At 42.3% G+C, this 27,693-nt stretch overlaps 1 protein-coding gene across 2 annotated transcripts; it reads right to left on the reverse strand.

Moving 5' to 3' along the window:
* Nucleotides 1-1,611: 1,611 nt before the first annotated feature.
* Nucleotides 1,612-27,693, reverse strand: KNG1 (kininogen 1). 2 transcript variants are annotated; one of them, XM_087933549.1, is made up of 10 exons: nucleotides 27,451-27,693; nucleotides 20,482-20,589; nucleotides 17,162-17,237; nucleotides 14,036-14,208; nucleotides 12,925-13,032; nucleotides 11,215-11,296; nucleotides 8,049-8,221; nucleotides 5,902-6,009; nucleotides 4,523-4,615; nucleotides 1,612-2,687 (listed from the first exon to the last, which is right to left on the reverse strand). In XM_087933549.1, exons 1-10 carry the CDS (start codon nucleotides 27,640-27,642, stop codon nucleotides 2,187-2,189), a joined length of 1,614 nt encoding a protein of 537 aa, XP_087789675.1. In that variant the 5' UTR covers nucleotides 27,643-27,693; the 3' UTR covers nucleotides 1,612-2,186. The 2 variants fall into 2 exon arrangements, with proteins under 2 accessions (XP_087789675.1, XP_087789674.1); XM_087933548.1 differs by having other exon boundaries at nucleotides 8,049-8,242.

A 27,693-nucleotide genomic window follows, 5' to 3' on the forward strand; every position in this document is an offset into this window, starting at 1 on the left:
AGCTGATGGCCAAGAACAACAATAGAACCAGCAGTTCTACCTTTTGCTACAAATTATCTCTAAGGCTCTGTGTTTTGCCCTTACAATTAATTGTAGTCCTTTACTAGGTCTCTACACCGCTTTGGGCAATCTTGGCTTTTATTTATACTACACTACCGTGGATATACATGCATCCCGCTTGCACAGGCCAGATAATCTCATAAGAGGCCTTTGAAGAGTTTTATGTCATTGTTCCACTGTTGCCTTTGAGAAGAGCTGGAGAGCCGTTTTGAAAACACAGTTGGGTCCATGGGAAGAAATATCCACCTGGTTCAGTTCCAGGCTGGGAAAAAGACACTGGAAACAGGGAGGCTGATTGGAAATATGGTTTATTGATGAAGCAGAACCCCATGGATTTGTGATTCTGGGCAGCTGACCAAATGGAGTTGAGAGTGGAGTTTTTAAAACATGTTCTTTAGGCTTTGCACTTGAGCTTCCTGTTCCTGTGCAAGAACCTGTATTCTATTGGCTGTTGTCAGATTCCTATGGGGTCATGTAGGGGTCATAGCTGGTCCTATAGGCAAAAGAGGAAATGCAAATTCTGGGTGCTTGAGCTAATATGGTCAGCCTCTGGCTTATTGTTTACCTGACTCCCAGGTGAAGTGTGGACTGCTCTGAGGGTCATGCAAGGCAGGGGCTTGTGTTCTGAAAGGGTGTTGGGCAATTCCTACTATGACTTAATGGCTTTCATCCTGTTTTGGATCTTGAGTGAGGGGGCTAATCCTACCATTCTGCCTTTGTTCAGACTTTGCTGCAGGGAGTTTCAAAATATCCTGTCTTGAATGGATCACCAAATCTGCATTTCTAAAAGGTACCTCCTCAGTTTCTGCTAGGGGACAGGGAGATTGGAGCTGCTTCCTGCCTCTAAAAAAACACATCTTTTGATTTCTCATTTAGGGAAATATAATACTTTGCGTTTTTGATATTCCTCAAAATATTTCATCCTTCTAGGAGGGAGGGAGGTGCTGACTTTCTACAGATCCATTAAGTGCAAAGTCTTCCCGCTATCAGAAATGAGAAAACCCGCCTAGCTAAATCATGGAAAGCTTCATAAATGCTCAAGAGTTGCTGGGAGTCATGCATATAAATTTTAAGAAACAAAGGTAGTACCCTATAGTGATTAGTACCTTGGGTGCAATCCCAAAAACATCTGAAGCACCCCTTAAACAACGTTGGCATTGGCAAAATCATCAGCTAATTGTTAAAGGCGGATTTACTCATAACAGCTTACAACTGAATATCTTGAACACCGTCAACATCTACCCATCCCAGGTCTTTGGGAAGGACTGGATAATGCCAAATCCAGCCTATACATCTGATTGCCTGTGCAATGAATAGTAATATTTTGCTGCAAGACAAGCATTCTAAGAAGAACCATCCAGTTGTGTTTCCTAGCTGGGGCATGCATGGATATGTCAAAGCTTGGGTTTTTTTTTCAAAATATGAGGGAGGGGAACCTTCATTTTGAGAAGTCGTTCATTGCTCATGAATTTGGGCTCTGAAGTCTTAAATTTCACAAAGGCTTCAGTTGACTCTTCTGATATTTTAAATAAAGCAAATTTAGCCTTCCAGTGCTTTGGTACATGTCCTTTATTTGCAATAGCCAAGGAAAAGTGCACGAACAAAATATATCGCAAACCAGTAATAGAATGGACTAATTAATATAATTGCATTAAACTTACTACAGATTTATCATAAGATAATCATGGTGTAGGAAATAATTAAGTATGGGAAAGTAACTCACATTTGAAATTCCATCCTGATTGGCTGTAGAGAAAATTAACATAATTCATTCACTTCACTGCTGTAGTCATGCAAAAGCCCCTTTGTGTTCCAGGAATTTTTTTGTTCCAGGAATTTTTTTGTTCCCTCCAGGATTGAATGCGGGTAATGCTGGTCCTACAGAAGGCAGTTGTGCATATTGCTGCCCGATGGAGCTGACTGAATTATAGTTCTTGTTTCATTATTTGGTAACGATTGTATCTTGCAATACATTAAGAAACTAGCCAGGCTGATGCCGCTGACCAACCTTGGCTGCAACTGTATTTAAGTGTTATGCTTTTATGCAGTCAGAAACCCCCCAAAACTTTTATCATTTCCAAGAGTGGAACATTTCTGGAGAAATAATTCACTGCCTTTAAAAACATTTAATCCTGGAGAGCATCCAAAAGATCGAAATCACTAAAAACGGTATCTAGAGGCTCTGGATCCCTTTTAGGCTTCCATGGTGTCCCGGGACATTTTGGTGGTTCTGGTAGATCCGGCAGTTGATGTGAGAAAATGGGGGGATCTGTAGAGCTACCGTGTACTGGGGAGACATCAGAAAACTCAACTAGTTCTTCATGGGGACTTCTACTGTTAGCCTCCTGTTCCAGAAAAGCTTTTGAAGTAGGCAGTTGACTTGGGATTTCAACAGGTGGTAGAACTATATCTTCTTCAGAAGAACTCTCTGTTGGCTTTTTATGCCTGTGTCTGTGGCCATGTTTGTGTTTGTTGGCACGGCCAAAGCTCCGCTTTTTTTCATGAGTGTGGTGTCCTCTAGGCTCAGGATGGAATTTCTTCACAACATTTGATCCTTCCATTTGAGTAGGGCCTGTGCTTCGGAAAGGGGTGAAACCTGGAGGTACCCTTAACATATCTGCAGACATCTGAAAAATTTTAATTGTTTAATTATTGGGAATTCTCCAAGCAATGTATTTATTTAAATGCATTTCACATAATTTATTCCATGTTTCTAGTTTAACAAAGCACTAATATACTGTAATTACACAGTATATCAGCCAATTCTGCTCATTATACAGGAGGCAGAAAATTAAAAACCATACAAGAAAGTAAAGTGGCTGTCTGAGAAGGCTTTACAAATAGCTGAAGAAAGAAGGAAAGAGAAAGCTGAGGAAAGAAGAAAGAGAAAGACATACTCAACTGAATGCCCGTTTCCAGAGAATAGCAAGGAAAGATAAGAAGCCCCTCCTTCAACGAACAAAGCAAAGAAATGGAGCAAAACAATAGAATAGGAAAGACTAGAGATGTCATCAAGAGGATTGGAGATATCAAGAGAAGGTTTCCTGAAAAGACAAGCACGGTAAAGGACAAAAATAGTAGAGTGAAAGAAATGAGGAAGAAGTGGCAAGAATGCACAGAAGAACTATATGAGGAAGGTCTTAATGTTCCTCATAATTACGAAGGTGCAATTGCAGACCTCAGGCAAAGTCAAGGTGGGCCTTAGGAAGCATTACCAACAACAAAGCTAGCTGAAGAGATGGTATTCTAGCTGAGCAATTTACAATCCTAAAAGACGCTGATATTAAAGTACGGCACTCCATATGCCAACAAATCTGGAAAAACTCAACAGTGGCCACAGGATCGGAAAAGGTCAGTTTGCGTTCCAATCCCAAAGGAGGGCAAGGCCAAAGGATGTTCAAATTACTATACAATTGTGCTTGTTTCACACATTAGCAAGGTTATGCTCAAAACCTTACATACTGCTTCATGGGGTCATGGAAGAGTCAGACACAACTTAGCAACTGAGCAACAACCCCCTCAGCTGCAACTCACTCTGCACTTGTATTAAACTTATAAAGTTTAAACATTTTAAAAACAATTATCTTTAGCTTGATGACCTCCATATGTATTGTTGGCAATCTCTATTCCTAGGAAATATGGGAACTCTGGTCCAAATGCACCATGTTTGTCCCTGCTCATGTATGCTATGCTCCAACACCAATATAGCTTTTAACTATTTTCAAGGGAAACAATTGCATGGGTGCACATCATATTTCTCAACTTCTTCACTATCACTTCCTCTAATTTATCTTTATAACTTTATAACTGAACATCTGAAAAGCTGATTACCAGTTCCCTGGGAAATATACCCCATTTCCCCAAAAATATGACCTACCCTGAAAGTAAGTGCTAGCTTGATTTTTACACATATGCCCAATATAAACCTACCCTCAAAATAAGCCCTAATTAAGATCCCACCCACTCCAGAGTGCATGGGTAAAAATTAAGCTAAGGTGGGGATGGGGAGGTGGAGCTGCCCTACTACTTACCTTTGGACATTTGAAGCCAGGCCTCGCACACCCTGATACCTGCCTTGCCGGTCCATTTCTTCTGCAACTGGTAAAGCTGGCAAGGCTTTCCTGAAGGCCTCTGTAGCTGATAACAAAGCTCTGGATCAATCCAGAGCTCTGTTATCGGCTGCAGAGGCCTTCAGGAAAGCCTTGCTGGCCGCAGAAGAAGAAGTTCCTGAAGGCCTCTGACAGCGAAAGGGAGGCCGGGAGCAACGTATGCAAGTGAGGTGAGTCAGTGGATGATATCCCCGAAAATAAGACCTGGTGTCTTTTTTGGTGGCAAAAAAAATATGACGGTCTTATTTTTGAAGAAACATGGAACGAATCTCTCTAAGCCTATATGCTGATTTTCACATTCTGTATTAGGAGGAGAATGTAATTGAGGAGAGGATGAAGGCAGATTTGGATACCTCTGGAATTTGTGCCTCGATGCAGGTTACTTCAGGTTCGCTGAATGGCTCCCAGAGTGTTATGTGAACTGAGCCCTGGCAGAGGAACCACACCTGTCAACCAAACAAAACAGAAGGGAAACACTCATCTCTTGTTCAACATTGGTGTGAGAAACAATCTATGATGTAGAAGAATTATAATTTGAGTGCCGATGTGGAAAAAATGTTCACTTTCCCGAAAGATGACAAAATATTTGTTTTCTGAATATTTTTATGACGTTGGTCTATGATTCAGGGGAAGAACAATTCTTTCAGAATGTTCAGTCAGGGAATCTAAATTAACACAATAAAAATCATGACCTATTACCTCGATATCATTTTGGATCTGGATCTGTGCACCTGTGCGTGCACATGTGTGACTCCGCACACTCTGAAAACCATTCCCAATGAAGGGGGTTGCAATTGTGTTGGGAATCTTAATTTCTGGATGACCCAGGGGGGAAAACTGGTTTATGGAGCTCTGCTTTGCCTAATTTTATCCCAACGTTATTGTCTTACGAAGATTTCCTCGTTAGAAAATTATAGTATTTTAGTAAACCAAAAAATGGCTCTGGGTAGTTCAAAGTGGACACGTTGGACGAATGAAGATATCCTATTAATCCTTTGGTTTGCTTCGGCAGATGAGTTTTATTAACTTGTATTTAGGATTTAGAGTAGCGGTGGCTGACCTTTTCAGCACTGAGTGCCAAAGTGTGTGCCAGAAACTGGGAGACCAGATCCCCGATGCTTGGGAGCACCAGAAACCTGAAGCTTAGCTTCTCAGCGTGTGCATGCACACAGGCCACCTGCTCTTCCAGTTTTTAATGCACAGGCATGTGTGAAGACCGGCTGGCTGGCGCATGCACATGCTCTCCAGGGAGCTGCTCTCCAGTTTCTGATGCTCCTGTGCGCGCAAAGACCAGATGCGCACCAGAACCCAGAAGAGCAATGGGTGATGGCTGGCATGACTGGAGAGAAAATTCTGCATGCCACTTCTGGCACACGTGGCATAGGTTCGCCATCACAGGTTTAGAGCTTGAGTAGAGATACGTAGGATTGCCCTGTCAGAAAGATTATCTCAAGGCTTAATACGCATCTATGGGAAAGTGCATCATTTCTCATCGTTGTATTTCAAGTATCAGTTTTAAAATTAACTCTTGTTCTCCGAAGTAAAATATTCCTCTAGAACAAATCCCAATGTCGTCCCAAAAGTGCTTTTTCAAAAGCTGCTTCTTGGAAGAGAAGTGAAACGTCCTCAAGGAAAAACAAGAAACTCCAGTTGCCTTTTGCAAAAGCATCTTTGGGACGACCATGACCTGGATGAGTGAGAACCTCCATAAGGCTTAATCCCAGTGTCTTACACCAGTTTCAGCAGGAGTACAATCTTCACTTAGCTTCTCAACTTCAGCCTTGGAACAATTTGTTTGCTGAATGGTGAAGTTAACTCGATACTTCGTCCCGACCACAATCTGAAATTCAAGGAGAAAAATGATTAGCAACTGCTTTGAGACTGGATGCTGAGTAGCACGAACCACGAGAAACAAAAAAACTTGGCTTGCTATCTGATCAGCTCATGTTGGATTCCGTGGCCCCAAGGACCCATCCCTTCTCCAGGATTCTAATAAAAACAAGCAAGTGAGAGGGACACAGAAAAATGTCTTGGCCTTCCCTTAGAGGCATGTAAGAAGCCGCCATGGGTCAAGCCAAACCATTGACCTACAATCAGGGGTGGGTGTTAGGAATAACAAGGTTACCTAACGTAGTTTGGGTAAAATAATATATATAGACTATGATAGTAAGTTTAAGTGTGTGTAACTTTAAACTGCAAAGCATGTAATTTTGGGGGCGGTGTGAAACCGCCATAAAAGGGAGCAAGAGAACCTGACGATTCCTGACGATTCCTGATGATTGACTGGTTTGATGGATTGATGGTTTGTTAACTGCGTGTTTCCCTGCTGCTGAGTTGCTGAACGCTGGAGGAAGAGAGGAGTTTTTGACTTCTTCATATCTCTACTGCGAGGAGATATATTACTGGACTGATATTTGTAAGTTTACTGACCTCTCTTTTTCGACACTGGAATTTGCAACTGAATAATCCCCAGACGGACTGAACTAGTTAATGATATATGGACTGTTTTGACTATGCTATAACTCTTACTGGAATAAACTATTTAACTAGCACTGTGTATCTGTTTTACTGAGTGTAAGCTACAAAAACGTTTATCTCACATATTTTGCCTGCCTGCCTGCCTGCCGTGCAGATTCTGCTAGGGTGTATCCCTAAAAGTGGGACTCTACCGGTTCGGGCTGGTTCAAGCGAACCGGTAGCTCTGAGGATCAGCTGGGAGTGAAACGGTTCGATTTGCTCCAACAATCACCTGTTGGGTCCACCTGCCCACCTGGGCTCTAGACTGTGCTTTATATCCTGGTTTTCAAGCTCAGCGGATTCGCCCCCCCCCCCACTTCTGACGCCTCCTTTGTTCAGAGGGGAGACGCAAAGGAGCAGCTGTTCTACGCCCCAGATTCCCACCCATTCTGAAGGAGCTCCTATGGCCTGCTGGTGGGTGGGAGGGAGGGGATTCAGGACTCTGGGGAGGACAGGAAGCCCCTCTGGAATTCTGGCCCCCTGGCCCTGAACCCCCCACTTCCCGGTTGCTTTTTTCACCTGCTCAGGTACTTTTGTTCCAATATTCTTCCAACATTTTTTGGGGGGGTGGGTGGGGATTTTTATTTTTAAATATACATCAACATCAATACAGGAACAGTGTGGCTTAGCCTTCTCCCCAACTGTTAATTTATTAGTGCAGTCATTACAACTTATCATCAGAGCCTCGGTGGCGCAGTGGTTAGAGGGCAGTACTGTAATCTACTTCTGCTGCCTGCCGGCTGCCTGCAGTTTGGCAGATCGAATCTCCCCAGACTCAAGGTTGACTCAGCCTTCCAGCCTTCTGAGGTGGGTAAAATGAGGACCCCAGATTGTTGGGGACAATATGCTGACTCTGAAAACCACTTAGAGAGGGCTGTAAAGCACTATAAAGCGGTATATAAGTCTAATGGCTATTGCTGTTGCTAGCAACATGGGCAACTGGGGCAGCTGAATGGAGCCAGCAGAGTGGCCGAATGCCCTTCCTGTCACCAGTGCAGCGTTTTGTTCAGCAGATATATTCTCACTCTGCCCAGAGATATCTGTGTCTACTTAGGTAGGATTGAACTCACAGCTTCCTGATTATGAGGCGAGAGCTTCACCTCTAGGCCATCGTACCGCAGTGGTTATAACTTATATATACACTTATATTTGGTTATTCCAAAACCTAGAAGGTTCAAGAATAACAACCTGTGTTTGGTTTTTGTAATGGAAATAATGAACGACCTTTATTTTATTTATTTATTTGTCACCGATCAATACAGAGTTTCTGCAGCCCGAGGACCCGAATTGGAAAAGGATTCAGGTTCAAACCAGGTTTTCTTAGCAAAGTTGTGATACAGCAGGTACAGATAAAATTCAAACCTGTTTTGTTGCATCTTTTATCTCCACGATTCTGAAATGAAAGTCACTGTTGTTGTTTGCATTAAACGATTCTATAATGTTTTGTAGAGGCTCCTGCAGTTCTGGGCTGTCCGTTGCAATCTCAACGGGGCAACCGGGACAGAAGTGAACAGGAGGTTCCACTTTTTCTTCCACTGATGGAAATATATAGAAATCTATAATATAATATAATATAATATAATATAATATAATATAATATAATATAATATAATAATATAATATAATATAATATAATATAATATAATAATATAACATAGAAATATAGAAATATATAGAAATATATAAAACACAGGTTTATAACAGGTTATTGTAAAAAGGAAAGACTACAAGAATAGAAGCCTGCATCTATGTTGTTGGTTTTTTGGTAAGAGATTATTGAACACATGTTGGCCATGCAAAAAAATAAATAAATGTGTGAGTGCAAATTGTTCTGTAGCGTTTTGAAATTTACCGTGTATGGTGGTTTTTATCTAGGGTAGCATCATGGCCACCAATTTATGCATATAAAAATAATGCTTTATACCATTCCACTACATTCCACTATATTCTATTCCAACTCTATTATTCTATTCTATATAGTACTGCCAATTACAGCTAGTCCTCAACTTACAACAGTTCCTTTAGTGACCATTCAAAGTTACAACATCACTGAAAAAGTGACATTTTTCACATTTAAGATCATTGCCATGGTCATGTGATTTACCTTTGGATAGCAATAGCAATAGCACTTAGACTTACATACCGCTTTGCAGTGCTTTCCAGCCCTCTATAAGCGGTTTACAGAGTCAGCCTATTTGTCCCCCAACAATCTGGGTCCTCATTTTACTGAAAGGATGGAAGGCTGAGTCAACCTTGAATGCTTGCCAATTGGCTTGCCAACTGCTTGCCAGTATTTATGATGGTTGCAATGTCCCGGGGTCACATGATCCCCTCTTTGCGACCTTCTGACAAGCAAAGTCAATGGGGAAGCCAGATTCACTTAATAACCATATTGCTAATTTAACAACTACAATGGTTCACTTAACCAACATGGCAAGAAAAGTCATAAAACAGGGCAAAACTCACTTAACAAATGTTTCACTTAGCAATATAAATTTGGGGCTCATAAGTAAAAGTTGTGGTCATAAGTTGAGGACTACCTGTACTAAAAATGGCAGACAGTATTATTTCGTCCTTGAGCCAAGAAAGTGCTGAAGCCATACAATACTTTCAGGAACCACTGAAAATTCCTGAAAACAGACTGTACAGATAGTCCTCGAGTTACAAATGCAATGGAGCCTGCCCATTCCATTAATAACCCGAGGATTCATGGGAGTGAATCTTGCTTTGAACGTGATCACTCCCTCCTTTCACCCATGCATTTGTTAATAGAATGCGAGGCTCGTTAAGTGCACATGAGGTATTTCAGAGTCAGGAAGGCCATGGGGGGGGGGGGCTACTGATGGAAGAGGCCACCTGCCTAAGGCCTACCTGACCACTGAAATACCTTATGCTCCCCAAATTGCTTCCCCCCAATTTGCCACTCCAGGTCACTTATCTTGTGAAGATCTAGTAAGCAGTTTCCTCTCCAGCCTCTCAGCCACATGCGCCCCTCTGATGCTCTGTTTGGGCTGCCATAGGCCTCACACGGCAGGTTTCCAGCTGAAATTGAGCTTCTGAGGGGCAAATCCGACCCTCCAATGTTCGGCCATCCGCAGGTCTCCCTTGGCCTGTTGCAAGCCAAAATGGAGCCTCCAAGGGAGGTCTCTGGACACCTGAACAGGGCTTCTGAGGGGTGGATCCACCCCTTGGAAGCTCCATTTCAACCAGCAATGTGCAAGACAAATGTTGCAGAGCCTCTGTGGTTGTTCATAAGGGCAAACAACTGCCGTGGTGCTGCAAGGTTTGTAGTTTTGGGCCTTGTTTACAAACACTAGGGGGTGCTTATTGTGTAACTTTGAACATTCGCTAAGGCAATGTACATAACCTAGGGATTACCGTATGTCAAAAACACATGTCATCAGCAATTCATTGGCTTGAGGAAGGAGAACACTGTTCACCATTTTTAGTAGTTGACAGCTCCTTCATATTTACGAGTCATCCTTAAGTCAAACGTTCTTAATTCAGGTACAGGCTGTAAGTAACTAATTCTGGAAGCTCTATTAACCTGATGCTGTTTGATCATTTCTGTTTTTAGATGGCCAATCACTGTTTGTGATGGTGGCCAATATCTGTAGCTCAGGTGTAGGATAAAGGTGGAAGTTTGTCCTCCGAGCTCGTGGGTGGGTTTTCAAACATTTCACGACCAGGCTAGATAACATCTTCACTAGACTTTAGGGGGCCTGGTAACGAAGTGTTCAGAAACCAACTTACAAGTTTGGAGAGCAAACCTCTGCCCTCAATCTTTGTGTCTCCAAATCTTGAACTGCAAGTCGCAACAACCCCTCTACTTTGTCTGGTACAGTGATGGTATGCTATCGGTTTGGCCTGGTTCAACCAAACCGATAATAGAAAAAAAGCCTCCAATCAGCTGAGAAGAGGGGAAAAAAGCCTCCAATCAGCTGAGAGGATAAAAGACCAAAAAGCTTATGGCGGGTGGGAGGGTCTCTCTTAGCTTTTCATTTCTTCATCCTCTAAGCTGATTGGCTTATTAGGTGCCTGCATGTTAGGCAGAGGTGGGATTCATTTTTTTTTACTACCGGTTCTGTGGGCGTGGCTTGGTGGGCGTGGCAGGGGAAAGGATACTGTAAAATCTCCAGTCAGAGGTGGTATTTGACGGTTCTCTGAACTACTCAAAATTTCCACTATCTGTTCTCCAGAACTGATCAGAACCTGCTAAATACCACTTCTGGTGTTAGGGGTGCATGCATGCACACACAATCCCCCACAGAACCGGTAATGACTAAGGTAGGATCCCACTACTGGTCTGGTTGGCTGGGGCCTGATGGGTTTTACCCATTCCCTGCATCTTTTGGAAGTATGACCAGAGGAGGAGGATTATGGTAACTGTAGTTCAGCAACTTTATCAGGATTTTCACATCTATAGTAGGAAACCCTAAAGAACTGAATGCATGCAATATGAATTCGTCATCGTCAAGATACTTCAAGCAATACTGAATCAAGAGATTACAAAGCAACGGTTACAGACCTTGCACTTGGCAATCCTGTTGTGTGTGGACCAGTGTGTTTGCATTGTCAACGTAGGCAGTCACTGTACAGAAACCTTCTTTCTGAAAGAGGGAAAAAAAGTGAAGGCTAAACTGTGTGTTTTATCAGGCAGCTCCTTTGTTTCACTCAGGGCGGTTTTTCCAGGTGGCATCCCTGTGAAAATGACTGGCACAAAGTACAAGCTCACGCACAGAATACACATTCCCTATTCGAGCTAAGGTGCACACACAGAGAAGAGCCTTCTGCTACGTGCACAGATTATCTTGGCCTTTACCACTGCAGGTATAGGGAAAAGCTTTCATCCCTTCAAATCTTGAGGCAGAATTCAGACAGAAGCTGAAAACTGGCGCTGGGGGAAGCAGAGCTTAAAGGGTGGGGGGTCTTCCAAGAGTCTGATTTACATTTAACATTTCCATGACTATTCTCCCCCATCCCATCCTTGCAATTTTGCTCCTTGCATTCTGTAGGCCCTGCCCTTCCCCTGCTGCAGTGGTGAAATGCTACCGGTTCAGCCTGATTCAGTCAAACTAGTAGTAGAAGAAGCTCTGATGATCAGCTGAGAGGAGAAAGAAGAGAAGAGCACAGGATCAGCCCTCCCACCTGCCCCTACACTTTTCTGTTCTTTATCCTCTCAGATGATTGGCGCAGCAGAGCCCCAGCTGGTGTTTGGAAAACTGTGCGTGCGCTTTAGGTGTGCCAAACCGGAAGGGAAACTGGTAAAATCCCACCACTGCCCTGCTGCTTCCAACTGACCTTTGCTGTCTCCTGGTATGTCCAGCCTGGCCCCTCCCAAGGCAAATGTTAGCTGTACAAACGTCTCCTTGAGATTGTGCATGGTGGTTTCTTCATGAGAGGCCTCAAGAAGAAAGCCACGCGTAACCAGCAGCTGCCTTGGGAAGGAAGGGCCAGGCTGTGCGGTTTCCTAAGCAGTGAGAGGAAGAAAATGGCGAAAACCAGCTTGGGGTGGCAGAGGGCATGATGGCGGTGGCTGCAGAGTGCAAAATGGCTACAGCTGGGGTCAAGCAATGTAGCATTGGTGTTCATGCTGCACTTCTGGGCTCGGAACAACTGGGTCTTTGTGCTTCATTGGGGTGACTGGGACATTGCGTTCTGCTGCTGGGTTGGAGTGCCCAGAGTTTTGCGCTGTGCTGCACTTCTGGGTTCGGGTGCATGAGGCTATGTGCTGTGCTGCTGGGGCTTGTGCGCCCTCCTGTGTCCAGCAGCAGCCAGCACAATCCAGGATCTGTTTTGACTTCCTGTTGGCTTCCCCATTGTCTTTGTTTGTTGCAAGGTGACAGGAAGTTGCTTAATCACCTGTGATTCTTGCTTAACAATAGCTGTGAGGACTGTTGATTACTATTGGTAACCAAGGACTATCTTTGTATACATGTACCATTAAAAATTAAGCAAGGATGGTTGTGCTGTGTTTCTTTTTCTTTTAAGAAATTGATTTTTAAAATCTTGCTAATCTTCACAGGGCTCATATTGCTGATGCTGCTCTATCTCAAAAGTAACAGAATATTTTTCCATTATTCGTATTTCTCTGTGTTTTTCCAGGTCTTTTTATAGTAAATGGAGATAGATAGATAGATAGATAGATAGATAGATAGATAGATAGATAAATAGATAGATATTAATCTATCATCTATCTTTATTTATCCTAGGAGTATGATATAATAAGTTCACTTACACCTTCAGGAAGGTGTCTACATTCTGGGGTCAAATCTAGAAATTCATTCTTGGAACAATTTGTTTCTTTTATCGAATATTCCAAATTGTAATTCCATCCATTAACCACCTGCAAGAAATTTAAGAGAAGTTTCTTGTTAAGAGAAAAGAAATTACAATGTACCTTGGGACACAACTGCTTTGGAACTCATTGAATTTGGTACCCAATGCATTTTGACGAGAAAATTTTGTCCCGATACTTGCTATTTGTTTGGTACTCAGCGTGGAAGCTAGAACTTGTTGATGTCCGTTGCCTCGCGACTCACTACTTCTTCCAGCCAAAACAAAGGTGACACGTTAGTCGTGCAGTAACCCTTACTCTGTGCACAACCCCTTGCAGTTTTATCTTAGCGCCTGTGATCATCTTGTATATTTTTGTGCTTCTTTCCCTCATCAGCACAAGCTGGAAGGGATATTGGGGGTCTTCTAGTGCAGTCCCCTGTTGAAGCAGGAGAACCTATACTAATCTGGGCCGGTCATCGGGACCAGAGGTTTTGTCTTCCGAACTTCCAGACTCATACTGGAGCTCATCCTCAAAGAACTCATCTCTAGCAGAGTGTGTACTGTTCTGTGTGTGGTATTTATATTGCCTGTTGTATATGGCTTTTTAGATGTTGATTGGGGTGCGTTGATGACTGGCTGTTAAGGCCTTCCTTTTTTAGGTTTATTTCTCATGTAAAGTAATGATATACAGCCTGTCTTTTTATATATTGCCTTAAAATGTGCATTGGTTTCGGTTTGGGAATGCATGATATTTATTAATATTATTCCTTATGGGAAAAATGTGCTTGATACCCATAATTTTGGGTACTCATCGCACCTCCCGGAACCAATTAATGACAAGTACCAAGGTACCATTATAGTTTAAATAAAATTGCCACAGACTACTATCAGAATTATATTTATACTTTGTGTGTTTAACAGAGCTGTTTTCTTTCTTTTTTTAACAAAGGAAGGTTTCACAAACATACCCAAAGGGAGGACATTCCACATTTTCAGATTTAATTATAAATCCATCCAAATTACCTAATTCTGGAAAGGTAAGATGGAGAATTATTGGAACATATACCAACCTGACGAGTCGCTGTTTTCATTTCTCTAACTTCATATAAGGCAGATTGTTGACTCTGATTGTTAAATTGCCGTATGGTGAATCTCACAATCGGAAGCACTTCCAAACTCTTAGGGTCTATGGGATGCCAGCACCCCAGGCATTGTGCAGTAGACCATATTACATTCTCCTGTCCTGAAAGCAAGCCAACCACAAATTAGAAAAAGGAAAACAAAAGCAAAGAAATTAAAAGTGAAAGTAACATGGAAATTACTGCAGTGCTCAGTAGAATAGAATAGAATCAAATTCTTTATTGGCCAAGTGTGATTGGACACACAAGGAGTTTGTCTTGGTGCAAATGTGTTCGGTGTACATAAAAAGAAAAGAATCATCAAGAATCATCATGTACAACACTTAATAATAGTCACAGGGTACAATAAGCAATCAAATCATACGAGGAAACTGTCAATATAAACCATAAGGATTCAAGCTACAAAGTTACAGTCATGCAGTCACAAGTGGGAGGGGATGGGTGATAAGGAGTGATGACCAGATTAACAGTAATAGTAGTGCAGACTTTGTAATAGTTGAACAGTGTTGAGGGAAATATTTGTTTAGCAGAGTGATGGCATTCGAGAAAAAACTGTTCTTGTGTCTAGTTGTTCTGGTGTGCAGTGCTCTATAGCGTCGTTTTGAAGGAAGGAGTTGAAACAGTTTATATTGTGAGGGGTCTGTAAATATTTTCACAGCCTTCTTTTTGACTCTGCAGTATACAGGTCCTCGATTGAAGGCACAAACAGGTAAAGATGAGAGATTAAAGAAAGGACAAATGAAAAAGGTAGTTTAGGAAAGGATGAGCGATGTGAGGTAATTCATCTTTAGAGAAATCAGTGGTAGACAATATTGTACATTGCCTTTCAACACTGGGGTTTATTACATCTAATCTTTGCACAGATGGTAGTTACAACCTACATCTAAATAAAAGTGAGATCTAATCCCAGCCTATGAACAATATACGAACATTTGGCTCTTATAGTCTTGCTGGACAAAAATGACACATAGCATCCTATTCCGTCCTGGAGTAGAGTGCTATGTGTCATCCTGGTGACCACCAAGTACTATAACTCCCAGAATTCATTTCCAGAATTCTTCTGGCTATGAATTCTGGGAGTTGTGATTGTAACATACTGTATTAGGAAGGAATGAGTTGGATGAAGATGAACGAGAGGATAAACTATGGATTGGATGAGAAACACATAGTGGCTCTCCCAAAGCTATTTATGGGCTAGAAAGGAAACTCCAGAAACCAGATAATTACATAGATTGTGAAGGGCTAAGTGCCATTAAGGTGAGAGACTTATCACCTGCTAGGCTTCAAATGTTGCTGCAAAATTTAACCTTTTTTTCCCCACATTGTAATATCTGGATTGAATCATGAACTTGTTCAAATTCAGGAAAACCATCTTATCAACTATGCTATAGAACTAATAGATGATCAAATCTCTAATAGAGTTGAAGAAAATGGATGGAGAAGATGCCCCAATTGTCCCTTTTTTAGACAAGCACAAAGAGGATTTTTTTGGTAGGCAGAGGTGCATTTTTGGGGGGGAGGTGTCATTTTTGAATTTTAACTTTGAAAACACAATCTCCTGGCCACTGAATGCTGCTGACAGCTAGGTGTCACCATTACATTGTGAATATATTTTAAACCACAAAGATTTAAAAAAAAAAACCCTGCCTTTTTATTTTAAAAAGTTTAGTTCAGTAAACTAACAACCTGAGATGCATCTGCACAGATGTTTTGCACAGGGATTGCTGGAGAAATAACTCTTGTGACTGAATTCACCAACATATATTATAAATCCTTAGAACTGATAGATGGAAAGAAACAGAATAACAGAGCTGGAAAGGATCTTGAAGGTTTTCTAGGGAAACCCTATACCACTTGAGAAAAACAGTTGTCCAATCACTTCTTTAAAATCTCCAGTGTTGGAGCACCCACAGCTTCTGGAGACAAGTTGTCCCACTGATTAATTGATGCTAACATTAATAGATGTGAAAATTTTTACGCTGAAATTGTCAGCCCTGCAAGGGTTGATTAAGATGAGAAATGAGGTAAGGCATGGAGGGAAAAGGCATCCGTTGTGCTCTCTAAAGTCCCTCATCACTACAATTGAACTAATTTTTCCCATGGTAATTTTACGGAGTAATATCTTAATGTAGGAATTTTTGGAGAACGATAAAGGGCTGAACGGTTTAAAAGCCTTAACTCTAAACTAGTGGTCGCTAACTGGTGGGCCGGGGACCACTGGTGGTCCACAAAAAAATTTTAGTGATCTGCAGATAAATGTCCCCTCCACCCACAAGCAATTCATCCAGGTTGCACACGAACACAAGGCTGTACTGCTTTTTGCACATCGCACCACCTGCAAATTTGCACATTGCACATGCCACCTTCTATGGCAGAGATTTCCAACTATGGGCTGGTCCCATATTCCAGAGCTTCAGTAGTCACAAGACTGGCCCTTTGGTCATCCCGGAGCAGCTCACCCATGGCAGGCTGGTGCATAGACCAGTCCTGTGACTACTGCAGCTCTGGAATATGGGACCGACTTTCTCACCAACATCAGCAAGCCACTGTCAGTCAAAATTCATAGTAGTGGTCTGTGGGATTTAAAATTATGAGTATGGTGGTCCCTGAGGTCCAAAAGGTTGGTGACTCCTGCTTTAAACCATTTGGCTGTTTATCGTTGTGAAAAGATTCAAAAATCTCAAAAGAGTTTCTCCCCCAACACATTCTATTTCAACAATATGCAATTCCTTATTTGGCGATTGAGCAATCCACTTTTAAATGTCACCTGACCTGCAATGTACTGAGTTACACAACAGAAAATGAAGGTCAAGTTACTCTAGTACAGGGGTGTCAAACTCACGTCGTCACAGTGGCGTCACATGACAAGTTGGGACTCCCCCCCCCTTTGCTAAATTGGGTGGGGAAGCGGCCAGCATGTGACGCATTGGGTCAGCGGGCCACGAGTTTGACACCCCTTCCCTTTCCTGATTTTTCCACCCTCCATTATCATCAAGAGTAGGATAGGAAAATGGTGATTTTTTTTTTAAAAAAAATGCTGACTTAAAATTTACTCACCTGGGCTAAATTTGCAATACTGTGATATTAACCCTTGTGAGTCAATATCAATGTCAGCTGTACAGTTTCCATAATCCTGTGACAGAAGAAAAAAGAGACCGTCAGCTTTGAAGCTGTGTTGAGATTCGATGCTCCCACACTGCCACAAGCCTGAAAAAGTGGGAGGGGGGGTTCGATTGAGTAACTCTAAGTCAGGGGTCTCAAACTTGTGGCCCGCGGGCCAATTGCGGCCCGCAGGACGATATCCTGTGGCCCCCACCGTGATATGAAAGTATAATATTAGTGCGGCCAGCAGGGGGAACGGACCTCTGAAGGAAGTCCCGTCCACCGTTCCTCGTCGTGGCTTCTTCTCCACCCTGAACTTTAACAAGTCCAAGTACAGGTCCAGACTTACTGATGATCATCTTCAAGCCATACTGAGGGTCTCAGGTGCCTCCTCTCTCAAGCCAAATGTGGCTCAGATATGTGAGAGGAAGCGTTGTCAAGTCTCTGGCAGCAAGGAGTAAGCTGGAGAAGCCATGTTATTGGAGAAATCATTAACTGTTGATGACATTTGAGGATATTTTTTTAACAACGTTTGTTGTGGAATCCCTTATGCGGCCCAGCCTCACCCAGACTCTGCCTCCAGCGGCCCCCAGGTAAATTGAGTTTGAGACCCCTGCTCTAAGCAGACAAAATAAAATTATTTTGTTAGTTCAAGGTCATTGAGTATGCCGCAGAATGAAATAGGGATCTTACTTTAGGACGGATCGTGATTGGGCCATGTGATGTGATGATGGCCAAGGGGGGGATGGATTTGCAGTTTTGAATATTGCAAGGAAGCCCGAAAACTTTCAGATTTGGGGTTCCACAGATGTGTCAGTTACTATCTAAATAAAGCAATCTTTGAGATATGTCTGTTTCGGAGTTATTGGCTGGAAAGGAGGGTTGCTGGAATGCTGGCAGAGACATCAGTTGAGCTCTTAGGTGTTCAGTGGGACATCACAGGAGTTGTGAAGAGTTGTGCACATTCATTTTCCACTGTTAAGAAATAGAACTCAACACCTTTCATAGCTTTTTGATATGGTTTGATAATCCGTCAAGTTCACTCTTAGTGAGTATCATTGTTAGTGAGACCTTTGCTGGCTGTACTTAAATACAGGTAGTCCTTGACTTACGATCACCACGGAGCCCAAAATTTCTGTTGTTAAGTGAGACATTTGTGAAGTGAATTTTGCTCCATTTACGACCTTTCTTGTCTCCATTGTTATGTGAATCTCTGCGGTTGATAAGTTAGTAACATTGATTTCACTTGTCAGAAGGTCGCAAAGGGTGATCGCATGATTTGGGACACAGCAATGGTCATAAATATATCTGAATTGTGATCACATGGTCATGGGGATGCTGGAGAGGTCATAACTGTGAAACATGGTGACAAGTCACTTTTTTGTCACTGTTAAAAGTCAAGGACTTTTGTTATAAGTTGAGAACTTCCTGTATTGCAGATAAGATCTTATATTTTTTAAAATGTGTGATGGAAGGCATGCAGATAGATCTTTGGGAAGACAAAGCATCATATTTTCTCAGTTGGGTAGATGGTTATCTTCATTTGTTATCATATCATTTGGCTGTGCCTAGTCGAATAAACAAGAGACATGGTGGCTCAGTGGCTAAGACACTGAGCTTGTCAATCAGAAAGGTCGGCAATCAGTGGCTTGAATCCCCAGCGCCATGTAACGGAGTGAGCTCCTGTTCCTCGTCCCAGTTTCTGCCAACCTAGCAGTTTGAAAGCATGTAAAAATGCAAGTAGAAAAATAGGGACCCCTTTGGTGGGAAGGGAACAGCGTCCCGTGCGCCTTCGGGCATTTAGTCATGCCGGCCATATGACCACGGAGACGTCTTCGTACAGTGCTGGCTCTTCGGCTTAGAAACGGAGATGAGCAGTGCCCCCTAGAGCTGGAAATGACTAGCATGTATGTGCGAGGGGAATCTTTACCTTTACTAGTGGAAGAAACAGATAGATAATGATGATAGATAGATAGATAGAGCTAGAGATAGATAGATGATAGATAGATGATAGATAGATAGATAGATAGATAGATAGATATAGATAGAGATAGCTAGATGATAGCTAGATAGCTAGATAGATAGATAGATAGATAGATAGATAGATAGATAGATAGATAGATAGATAGATAGATAGATAGATACATAGATAGATAGATAGTTATAGATAGAGATTGATAGATAGATAGATAGATAGATAGATAGATAGATAGATAGATAGATAGATAGATAGATAGATAGATAGATAGATAGATAGATAGATAGATAGATAGATAGATAGATAGATAGATGATAGATAGATAGATAGATAGATAGATAGATAGATATAGATAGAGATTGATAGATGATAGAGATAGATAGATAGATAGATGATAGATAGATAGATAGATAGATAGATAGATAGATAGATAATATAGATAGATAGATAGATAGATAGATAGATAGATAGATAGATAGATAGAGATAGATATAGATATAGATATAGATATAGATATAGATATAGATAGATAGATAGATAGATAGATAGATAGATAGATATAGATAGATAGATAGATAGATGAAAGAGTTTAAATAAAAAAGCTCCTAATGTAATTCTAAGTCAATAACTTTCAACCTCGCCTGAAGTTACCCCTCATCCTGGATTCCAGCCAAGATAAGACATCTAAATTTTTCCCATCCAAATCCAATAGAAATCTCCTCTTTCTTTCTATTGGGCTTTAAGCAGAGTGGTATTCAGCAGCTTCTGACCAGTTCTGGAGAACCGGCAAATACCACCTCTGACTGGAGATTTTACAGTATCCTTCCCCTGCCACGCCCACCAAGCCACACCCACAGAACCGGTAGTAAAAAAAATTTGAATCCCACCACTGCCTTTAAGGGGGCAGGTGACACCACCTGGACATAAAAGGCGGGGTTATTTTTTTAATGGGCCAACTTTCCCCTCAACAGTCACATGACAATATAGGCCAAATTGGCAGCTTTGAGGAATGTGAGCTTCCGCTCCCAGAATTCCCCAGTTAGCCTATTAGGTAGAGAATTCTGGGAATTGAAGTCCACATGTCTTAAAACTGCCAAGAAAATCCATCTAATAGTACCCAATCTTGAGGCTGGTGCCAAAATGCAATTTCTCCACAAGTCTATTTTAATGGCATCTTTTGCCTCGTTGCATAGGGTGATCCTGTCAGCCCTACATACTGTACACCTGTCTCTTTCTTCTTGCTGTCCCCCATAAACCTCTTTCTGATCACTTCAACGGAGGAAGAATGAATACTTACTTCTGATATCTCTAAAAAGTCACAGCTTTGCCAAGGCTCCTTCGCAGCAATCGGACATGCAGTTTCTCTTACTTGATAGATGACATGGAATTTTTTTCTAGGACCTGCCTGAAAAAAAGTGTTTACGTGAGTGCTGTTACAGTTTCATTTATTTAATAAATCGATACTGCCACCCATCTCAAATACATGATCCTGAGTTTCTAACAGTTAAAACAACACAGGAATAAAGTGAAACACAACCAATGACCTATATCTTTTTTCTAAAAAAGGATGTGTGTGTGTGTGTGTGTGTGTGTGTGTGTGTGTTCGGCATAACTCTGGAATGCCTCGAGCAATTTCAACCAAACTTGGTACACAGATTACTTACTCTCTGGAAATAAATACTGTGAGGGTAAGACACCTCTAACACCCCTTGGTGTGTGTGTGTGTTCTGTTAAGATACAGCCTGTTGTGCCTTCAAATGACTTCTACCGTACTGCCTTAAAATGGATTCTACTGTACAGCCTTGTGGAGTTGCCATGTAACAGCTTCACAGTACTCCACAAGGGGGCTCTCTCTGGTAACGGGGAAAAACCAAAATTAGAAATTACATTTGTTTCGGATTGTTGCCGAAATCAGGGCTTTTCCTGTCTAAAGGATAAATAAATACCTGGGTAACACCGGTTTATCAGCTAGTTAAAAATATAAATAACTTAATTTATCCCAAATCTTATTTTGATGGCCAAACTACTTGTAATGGTCCATGTCCTAGTAATTAAAAAAAAACCTGCCAATGTTCTTCTGTGTGCATGTAATGATCCAAAGAACCTCAAAGAAATACTTAAAGTTGTATCAATATGGGTTATGCTCAACTTGCAACCATTCAGTTAGCAATGGTTCGAAGTTACGATGGCATTGAAAAAAGTGACTTCCAACTGGTCGTCATACTTATGACTGTCACAGCTTCACCACAGTTGTGTGATCAAAATTTGGGCACTTGGCAACCAGCATGTAATTTATCATATCATCTTGGGCTGACCATTTTTTGACCTTCCCAGCTGACTTCTAACTAGCAAAGTCAATGTGTGTGCGTGTGTGTGTGTGTGTGTAGCTAGATTTCCTTAATGACTGCAGTGATTCACTTAACAACCATGGCAAAAAAAAGTTGTAAAATCGGATATGACTTTCTTTTTTTAAATTAATTTTTATTAATTTTCTAATTATTATATTTCTTAGTGCTTAATAAACATCGTGTTGTCTGGGTATTTAAATTGCTTAACGATACAAATTGCCTTCTTACTCTCCACCCCTTTTCCCCAGCCATTGGTCAAATAAGTCCCATGTTTGATAATATTTGGTGTCTTCCTTCTGTTTGATTTTCAATGTAAGTCTACCCATTTCTGCACAATCTAATATCTTCTTTTTAATTATCTCTTCTTCTGGTCCCATAATGTGGTTGTAAGTTGAGGGCTACCTGTAATGGGCTTTGTATAGAGCTGGGCAGCACTTTGGATTCAAAGAAGAAAAAGAGTTTTCCTAGGACTCTGCAAGTACCCTCCCCTCCTGCAATACGATCCCAGAAAAAGACCCATTTGATTTAGGAATTTGTCCACAGTATCTCTATGTCTGCACCCACAATTCAGGACTTCTGCCCTTTGGAATCCAAGCAAACCTTAATTCCCTAAATATTATATACCTGTAGGGCGGGGATGTGGTGGCTCAGTGGTTAAGGACGCTGCGCTTGTCAGCTGGCTGACAGCCCAGGTTTGAGACCTGAGTACCTTGCAATGGGCGAGCTCCTGTTACTTGCTCCAGCTCCTGCCCACCTAGCAGTTGGAAAGCATGCAAAATGCGAGTAGATCAATAGGAACCCCTTTGCTGGGAAAAGTAATAGCATTTTGTGTTTCACCCCATGCTCTGGGTTGCAGCATATTGTCATGCTGGCCATAGGACTGTGGAAAAGTATTCGGACAACACTGGCACCCTCGGCTAAGAAACAAAGATGAGCATTATCCCCTAGAGCAGGGTGTCAAACGATTTCATTGAGGGCCACATCAGTGTTGTGGTTCATCAGCAGCCTGTGCAGACTGCAGTGGAATCGGACAGTGGGGAAGAACGGGGACCAGTCTGGAAAGTACTCGGACAAGGGTCCTGCGTCCGATGCGGAGATGGGTCCAGGACCATCTGGGAGTGGGGTGCTGCCTCCGGAGCCTCTGGAGTCTGGCAGCAGTGAGGCAGAGGACCCAGGGGAGCCTGTTCCCAGTGCACGTGTGTGCAGAGCTTCCAGAAGGCGAGAGCAGCTGAAACAAAAAGCGTGACTTGGGAGTAAGGCTGGGTGGTGATTGCCCCTTCCATCAGGTATAAAGGTCAGGCAAAGATGATGAAACCTTTGCAGGAAGCAAAGTCGTTCATTCGGTTCAGATTCATTCTTGAAGCTCTTTATACTTTGGTTTGGGTTTTTTTTCTAGTTCATTTGATGCTGTTCTGGCAGCACTTCCCAGGAAAGAAAGGTGGGTGCTTATCTCGAGGGACTGTTTGAGATTCATTATCGGCTGGGAATGAAAATAATTCCCAGCGTTGCAATAAAACAAGACTTGTTTTTAAAATAAGTGTGTGCGTAATTACGGCCCCGGAAGCCTTGGTCAGAACAATCAGGGTTGTGTTTGACCTTGGAGGGGTGGGATGGGAATGGCTGGGTGGGCGTGGCCAGCTTGATGTCACTTGTGTCCGGGGAACTTGTGTGGCCCGAGTGCTCTGCCAGCACTAAGGGGCTCTTTCAGTTAACACCCCTGCCCTACAGTTAGATATGACTAGACAGGGAAAGCTTTACCTTTACCCCTGTAGGATCCTAGATAAAGAAAGTGTTGTTTAACTAAGGAAACTCTTACTGGGGTTGACTATTCTTCCATACAAAACAACAATGCCAGCAAAAGCAGTTTAGTGCTAGCTCTTTTGCAGATCTGCTGTTTTTCTCACTGTAGGAATGTTTTATTTGTACAACTCCCATGCAGGTGGATTTGTGAGAATCCAAACAGAGGTTTTTACACCTTAACGGCTGTTTTGGAGACAAAAATGCATGCTGGCTGGGGAATTCTGGGAGTCCAAACCCAACCTCTTAAAGTTGTTGAGACTGAGACATCTGGATAGCCTCAACTTAAAGCTAACTAATGTTGAAATTCACGCCAGCTTCAAGAATCAAAAACATTATTGGAGTCAAAATTTCTTGCAGGTGTCTCTTGTGCCGCAAAACAGTCCTTTCAATTCAAGAGGCAAATCAAGTTTAAATTCAAAGCAAACTTTCAGTAAATGTGTAACTGATCAAATATTTAACCTCTGTAAACATCGCCTGATTTTTGCCCGGACAACATGAATGTTGGAATGCATTGGAATGCATTGCCTATTTGTAACATCTACTACTTCAGTCCAGAGATGACTCCATTTTGTCTACTGAGTACAATTCCAAGAACTGAGCCACAGAAAGGGGGAAGTGCTGAAGTGGGACCAGGGCAAAAATATAATCCAATTAAATGTAAATTAAATTAGCTGTATGCAATTCCCCTGATCGATCCCCATGTTTATGCTTAGAAACATTAACTAAGGTTTATCACGTTGAGCTACTTCTTACAATATCCTGCTGGAAATTAAAACCCACCCCTCTCCTAGGAAAAGGAAATATTTTAGGATATACTAGAAAGACAGAATATTTCCCCTAAAAAGAAAAGTAGAAACTCAGAGTCAGAAACTCAGCCCCCCACCTTTGCTAATGGACCATTGCTCTGACCTGGGCCAGTCTATTTTACATAACAAAGATCTACCCCATGTAGAGCTAAATAGGAGTTGCCCAAAGCCCTTTTCATTACATCATCATCCAGCAAGGCTCAACCAAGCCTGGGTCTCAAAAGACAGCCTACAGAGTTGCCCCTGCACGGCCCCATGGGAGTCTGGCAACCAATCAGAATACAAGCTCAAATTCAAATCCCAGCAGAGGACATAAAACCCGGGGACTCTCAGCATCTCTTCCCTTTTCCTTCACCCAACATCTTGAAGTATGTGATCACCTCTTTTTTTCCCACCCAAGGCCTGTGATCCTGTCCACCATTAAACCATCTTTCCAAGCAGTCACCATGTTTCCAGTGTCTTCCTTTTCCCACTTGGAACTGAACCCCAGAAGGATATTTTCTTACAACAGTCCTAAACTATAGATAATTCAACTGCTGTTTTGCTTTGCTTGCTATCCAATTTAATTCCATGAATAGATATATAAGAAGTATTGTTATTGGATGGTCTATTGCAGCGATGGTGAATCTATGACAAGCATGTCTAAAGTCCCATGCCGCAAAGAATTTATCAACGCCTGACAGCTATTCTCGAAAAGATGCTCCATACTCTTGTGATTTTAGGAGTTGGTGGGGCCATGTCAGAATGAGACGTGCGCTTGCATAGTATTTTGGACCCACTGGAATTTGCACGAAGGGTGGTGCTTTCCTGTAGTTCTAGCAGCTGCAGAGGGCATGGAAGAGCGTTCGCTGAAGTTGCCCAGGTCATCCCAGAAGGTGCTTTTTCAAAAAGCAACTGGACTTATGTTTTTCCTTGAAGATGTTTCGCTTTTCATCTGAAAAGCTTCTTCAGTTCTCCACCATTCAGTCAGAACTGAAAAAAAGCTTCTTGGATGAGAAGTGAAACGTCTTCAAGGAAAAAAAACAAAGTCCAGTTGCCTTTTGAAAAAGCACCTTTTGGGACAACCATGACCTGGACGACTGAGAATCTCCACAGACATTCAAGAACAAAGGCCTCATGCAACCTGGAGTAAGCTTGTGTGTCTTGGGGAATGGTGTGAGGCAGCCTTTCTGAGTGGCAGCTTTGGGGCTAAGACTGAAGTTGAGATCTGGGCCTCTACTTTAGGACCAGCCTTGGAGTTGCTGCCAAATGCCACTGTTTAGGGTGGCCTAGATGAATAGTGATAGTGGGAAATAGAGAATTCTTTCTTGACACTGTTGGAAGTTAAAACCCACCTCTCTCCTAGAATAATGAAATATTTTGGGATACACTAAAAAGACAGAATATTTCCCCTAAAAGAGAAGTAGAAACTCAGGGAGGCAGAAACTCATTCCTCACCATCTTTGTTAAAGGGCCATTAAAGCCTGGGCCAGTCTATTCTACATAACATAGATCTACTTCCTTAAGGCCATTCAATTGCCCTTCATTGCACCACCCACCAAGTTTCAACCAAACTTAACACACGGACAACCTACAAAGCTAACTATGACCTCTGATAGCAACCAATCAGGATACTCTTCCTGTGCCCCAGGAAGTTCAAAGCCAGAGAGGGTATAAAACCCAGGGACTCTCAACATCCCTGCCCTTTACTTCGCCCAAGAGCTCCAAGCCATTTGGTCCTATCCACCATTAAACCATCTTTCCAAATAGCCTCCATGTTTCCAGTGTCTTTTTCCCTACTTGGAGCTGAACCCAGAAGGACATTTCTTCCAACAACACATCAGCAGAGTCCCATGAAGAATTTCCCAAATTTTTGACATGTCGAACCCAAAAGGCTTGCCATCATTGGTCTAGTGGTGCAGGGGTGTCAGACTCAATTTCATCGAGGGCCGCATCAGGGTTGTGTTTGACCTCGGGGGGACCCGGAATGGGCGTGGTCAGTGTAGGTGTGGTAGGCTCAACATCACTCGTGTCGGGGGGCACCTGTGGTGGTCTGAGCACTCCGCTAGAGAGAACAGGCTCCCCAGTTGTGACGGCCTCCCACAACCCTCTGCCAGGGGGGTTGGAACTTGGGAGGACCTGTGTGCCGCCATCCCGAGTTCCATTTTCACTGGCAGAGGCACCTCCGGCCAGTCCTTCCCTGTTTCCAGAGGGGCCCTGTAGGCCAGATCTAAGCACCCCGTGGGCCAGATCTGACCCCAGGCCTTGAGTTTGACCCCTGGTCTAGTGGTTAAGGCACCAGGCTAGAAGCCAGGAGACTGCGAATTCTAGTCCCACCTTAGGCATAAAAACTGACTGGGTGTCTTTGGGCCACTCTTTCAACCCAATCCACCGCACAAGGATGTTATATTGTGGGGAAAATAACAGGTGAAGGACTCTTTTATTTATTATTTATATTTATATATTTATTTCAGAACAGCCCATCACGTAAATCACCAAACCGGTAGTTACACTGGTCGGATCCCATCCCTGTGGACATCTCCTTCAATGCAGAGCATGGATCAATTTTAGCATTACCAAAGAATTCAAATATATGGAGATCCAAGTTAGACAATGTTAAATGGAAAGTACCAAGTGGTTGCCTCGTACTATGTTTTGTATGGCAAAAAAACAGAATCGGGAAGATTGCTCTCCCAAAATATGGGATTACAGTTCCAATAATCCCCACCCCACCCCGATGTACTTGAAAAGTACCACCATACCTATGAAAGTTGTTTGAAGACTTGGAAGAATTCCCCACCTCCCAAAACAAAGTGATTGTAAATAAAATACTTGGTTGCAATACAAAGTCCCGCAGAGCTTGTGGAATTACATCGAGCTGAATTATAGTAGCTTTAGATTATTTTAGGAAGGGTACGCTTTGTGTCATTAAAACACTCATCCAAACAGAAAGGGGGAATTTTTTTTTAGAGTGGGGGGAATGAGAATGGGATTTTTATCTTTTGCCAAAGAGAAAAAACTGAAATCAAACTGAAATGAAATACAGTATAGATGACTACTTGCCATGCATGTAATAATTTTTTTCTCTTTCTGCTAAATTAATCATTAAATCTGGGGAAAACCCTGACCACCATTCAATGTTGGGTAGAAGGGGCTGATGGTGCCTCTCCCAATTATGAAGTTCCCATTAATTAGCCTTTTGATGTTGTTACCAAATTTACTTACTATTCTGCAGGCACGAAGAATGACATAGTGCACTCTTGTGCAAGTCCCCAATTATGAAATTCCTTTAATTAGGTGCTTGAGGTTCTGGTTGTTACCAAATTTACTTACTATTCTGTGGGCATGAAGGATGACATTGAGAGCAAATTTATTTCCTTGAGTTCTGTCTACATCTTCATTAAGTTCTGTTATTGCTCTAGCCACAGCTTCAAAAACTTCTGGGTCATCACAGCTCACATCATCTTGGACAGGACCGGCTTGGCAAAGTCCAACGCTGAGGACTAGCAGAATGAAGACTTCCATAGCCAGGTGAGAGAAGCTTCTTTGAGCTTCTGATGAGCGTGGAAAAGAGAG

Source organism: Pseudonaja textilis, chromosome 4 (assembly GCF_049901715.1).
Source record: "Pseudonaja textilis isolate UNSWEBS1 chromosome 4, rPseTex1.2, whole genome shotgun sequence".
In the NCBI taxonomy this organism is placed as follows: domain Eukaryota; kingdom Metazoa; phylum Chordata; class Lepidosauria; order Squamata; family Elapidae; genus Pseudonaja; species Pseudonaja textilis.

Coding starts and splice junctions, on each gene's coding strand:
- KNG1 (XM_087933548.1), bottom strand. CDS start 27,642: ATGGAAGTCTTCATTCTGCTAGTCCTCAGCGTTGGACTTTGCCAAGCC. Junction 14,209..17,161: donor GTATTGCAAATTTAGCCCAG/GTGAGTAAATTT, acceptor GCTTGCTTTCAG/GACAGGAGAATGTAATATGG. Junction 4,616..5,901: donor GTACTCCTGCTGAAACTGGT/GTAAGACACTGG, acceptor TTTGGTTGACAG/GTGTGGTTCCTCTGCCAGGG.